Raw genomic sequence first — 3969 nt, forward strand, 5'->3', positions numbered from 1 at the left:
GCTCGACACCTTGACAAATGTAATTCCATGTAGAAACATGCGTTTAAATAAAATATTTTACCAAAAAAGTTACCCACGCTTTAACTTGACAGACTGTATTTTCTGTGGAAAGTGTAAATATAATTTGAAACTGTTCAAAAATAGAAAATCTTGTTCGAAGTATAATGATTCTTTTAAATTGTTAATTTTTTATGTAAAATGCTGACGTAACCAAAAATTCTTTAAAAAGTATAAAACTTTAAAATACAATAATTTTCAAATTAAAAACACCAAATTCCGGTCTACAACGCTAATTTCCGGTAAAAAATTAATACAACCTACAATTTGTATACATTTTAAGACTTTTTCGAAACTTTAGGATTTTATAATAAAAATATGTTTTATATAAATATTATTTTTCAGCGAAAGCACCAAGATAAAACATGCATCAATATCAGAAAATATATCTAAATAATATAATATTGATTTCTTTGCTTCATGTAGAAAAAAATGTCAAGAGACTTAAAATATTTCAATAAATGTAAAAGAATTTTGTAGAATTTCAAAAGATTTTAAGGGTGTTTCTACAGAAAATTCGCAAATAAAATAAATAAAATGAAATTTCTTGGGTTTTGAACTTTTTTTTACAGCACTTTAATGAATAAGTTAATTATGATTTACATTCAAGAGATTTAAAATAATTTTTACTGATGTAAGAAAATTTTTATTGCTTTCAAAGCCAAAATTTCCAGAAATTTTAAGAAATTTCAAAGGGTTTCAAAAATTTGAATGGAATTTAAAGAATTTTATAGGATTCTCGCCAATTTTAAAGAATTTAGTAAGATTTGAATGATTTATTGTCTCCAAGAGAATTGGAACAGCGATTTGAACTGTATTTTTTTTTGTTGAAAACTTTAATGAATCGATTGAACTTAATTTAAACATTCAGGGGCTTTTTAGCAATTTCAAATTTGCTGCCATAGGCCTATCACGTAAATACGTTGCAAATTCCTTTCAAAAATGAAGCAACATAAAAAAGGAAAGAAATTGAAATTCTAAGAATGAAAAATTTAGATTAAAAAACTTTAAAATGCTTAAAATTTCAATTTAGAAACGTTGATCGTAGAATAAACCACAAATTAAATTCGAAAGAATAATCTTGAACTTAACACCACATCCTTCATTCTCGTTTATTAGTAAAAAATATTTTGGAAACATTGAAATCGTTAATTTATTACAAAATAGTATCTACGTGCACTGCTCCCAATTTTTTTCTTTTAAAAAGAGTTGCACAAATCTACACATATGTAGAAACAAAAGAAAAGTAAACAAATAAAAAATATAACAATCTTATTCCTTTCTTCCACGAGCTTTTTCCGATCAGAATTATAATACTTTTTTTCTGGAATGCTGTTTACAGTAAACCATTCAGGTAGGAATGAAAATTCCGATTGATTGTTCGTATTCTCCAGCTTTTCTTCCTTAATGTGGCTTTGAGTCTTAGGATTCCAAGAAAATTTGTAAATAAACTTGTCAGTGTCTTCAGTAACAACACTTTTGACGTGATTCAGAAACGTGTTGCAAAAATTCATTGCCACTCTAGAATAAAATACTGGCTGTAAAAAGTGAGATTTTTAATTATTTATAAAATTAAAAGTACCAGGGTGCCCAGTAACCTTGAAAACCTGGAATTCTCTTTTAATTTGTTTTATTTTGAAGCAGTTATTTTAATGGAATGCGAAAAGTAATTAAAATTGTTTGGTTTTTAATAAAAGAAACATCTCGTTTAGAATAAATCTTGCTATTGAAAAGTTTTTTTTATTATTTATCAAGACATAATTAATTCTTTACTCATTACAGAATAAATTAAGAGATTTCTAGACATTTTTGTAGACTTTACCAATTATTTCATAGATTGCAATGGACAGACTTTAATATTGTGAATAATTTTGTCGGTATTTTTTTATTTCTTCTTCGCTAATATAGAATGTTGAAAATTTCAATGTTAACTCAGTTTCAGTATTAGAATGAGCCATGGCCAGATTTTTTAAGGGTTTTATCGCTCGGTTTTTGAGTGTACACCAGATTACAAAACATTACTGAATATTTCAAAAGGTTTCAAAATATTTCAAAGATTTTAAAATATTTGAAAGGATTTTGAACATTTCACAAAGATTTCACGGATTTAAAATATATAAAAAAAGACGTATACACCATATTTCAAATACTTCACACAATTTCAAAAAGATTTCAAGGATTTCAAGGATTTCAAGCATAGGAAAAAGGATACAGTACACCAAATTTCAAATATTAAAAAAATTTTTGAAGATTTGAAACGATTTCAAAAGGTTTCAAAACATTTAGAAGATTTGAAAAGATTTCACCAAGATTTCAAATAATGCAATGATTTTAACTAATAAAAAAGATTTAAGCAAAATTTCACAAATATTTCAAAAGATATGAGGAAGGTTTCACAAGATTTTCTCAACGATTTCGAATATTTTATACAAATTGCAAGGATTTCAAAGATTGAAAAAAGGCGTTTACACCAGATTTCAAAATTTTCGAATATTTCTACATATTTTAAAACTTTCAAAAGATTTAAACGATTTTAAAAAGGGTACAGTGAACCCGATTTATTAGCTTTCAAAAGATTTTGCACAGATTAGATATAATTTAATGATTTCAAATGAATACAAAAGATTTCAGAAAGTTTTCCCAAATATTTCAATGATTTCAAACGAATACGAAAGGATTCACAAATATTTCCAAATTGTTAAACTATTTGAAAATGTTTCAACACATTTGAGAAGGTTTCAATTGATTTTATTTATTCTAAACGAACACAAAAGATTTCATAAACACAGATTAAAGACAGCTTTCACAAATATATTGAAGATTTCATACGACTTTAAATAAAAATTCACCAAGATTTCAAGAATTTTAAAGATTTCAAGGATTTGAAATATTTTACAAAAATTTAAAAATATTTCGCAGAAATTTCGAGATTTCAGAAAGCTTTAAGTACTTCAAGAAATTTGAACAAATTCAACAAGATTTCACAAAGATTTCAAGAATTTCAAACAATTCCCAAACAATTAAGAATTTGTTTATTTATGGTTCTTCTTTTTTGAAAATTTTTTGACCAATAACAAGTGAAATGGTCCAGTTTTTACATATATAACAAGTGGTTATTTCATTATTTAATGTAAAAAAGGAGATCTGGAAGAACTTGACTTCTTGACCTTGAAAAACTCTAAAAGACCTTGCATTTCGTTTTTAAGAATCGCTGGTCACCTTAAGTAATGCTCTAAAATAAAAAGTGTTTGTTATGCCAGGCCTGAGATTGCATGCAAGACATTCAGAAATAGAATACATTGCATTTGTTTGTTTGCAAATATTTTTAGTTTAACAGTTTTTTCAAAATTTAAAAACTAATCAATATGCTCGTAACTCACTGTTATGGTAGTTACAGCCTTACGAAAAATATTGTAGGAAATTCAGTATTGACATGTCATGATTTTTCTTAAATAAACTTCTTATAATTTTTTTGAGATTCCAGAAAAATCATTATCGAAAATCATTTTATGAAACTCATTATACAGGGTGGTCACGCTGGGGCTTACATACATGGCGAGTTGAATGTTACCCGAATTGCATAACAGCAGGGCAGAAGCCATTATACTAGGGTATTTTCATGTTTCGCGCCTTTAAAGTTTCATTCGGATTGGCCATTCCGTCAAGTCCGTGCATCTTCGGATCAAGTTTATGATAGTTTCCATGATTGCGTTCAAACTTCAAACGGATACAAGTGCCAAAACAATATAGGTTATGTTATATAGTAATTACAAATAATAAGTGTTTAATTAATAATAAAGTGAGACACGTGAACTGAGAAGTAAACGTAATTTTTTTTCTTTGATAATATCATTATAGAATAGCTGCTCAGTGACAAATAGTATAAAATAGTAATAATATTCTGCGCTTCCA

At 26.7% G+C, this 3969-nt stretch overlaps 2 protein-coding genes across 5 annotated transcripts in view; one reads left to right on the forward strand and one right to left on the reverse strand.

Annotated features, from left to right (window-relative positions):
- LOC117169046 (protein misato) overlaps positions 1–3969 on the forward strand; it is a 205647-nt gene that overhangs the window by 4040 nt on the left and 197638 nt on the right. The window lies entirely within an intron of this gene.
- Positions 1–3969, reverse strand: part of LOC117169052 — a 7333-nt gene that overhangs the window by 1163 nt on the left and 2201 nt on the right. Inside the window, exon 2 of one of the 4 annotated variants that reach the window (XM_033355144.1) lies at positions 1179–1578. The exons of the other annotated variants lie outside the window; for them this stretch is intronic. Coding sequence (XP_033211035.1) covers positions 1257–1578 — 322 coding nt within the window. The 3' untranslated portion in view covers positions 1179–1256. Of the gene's footprint in view, positions 1–1178; positions 1579–3969 lie in introns of those variants that run through there. 4 annotated transcript variants of the gene reach the window in all.

Source organism: Belonocnema kinseyi, chromosome 3 (assembly GCF_010883055.1).
Source record: "Belonocnema kinseyi isolate 2016_QV_RU_SX_M_011 chromosome 3, B_treatae_v1, whole genome shotgun sequence".
Taxonomy (NCBI): Eukaryota; Metazoa; Arthropoda; class Insecta; order Hymenoptera; family Cynipidae; genus Belonocnema; species Belonocnema kinseyi.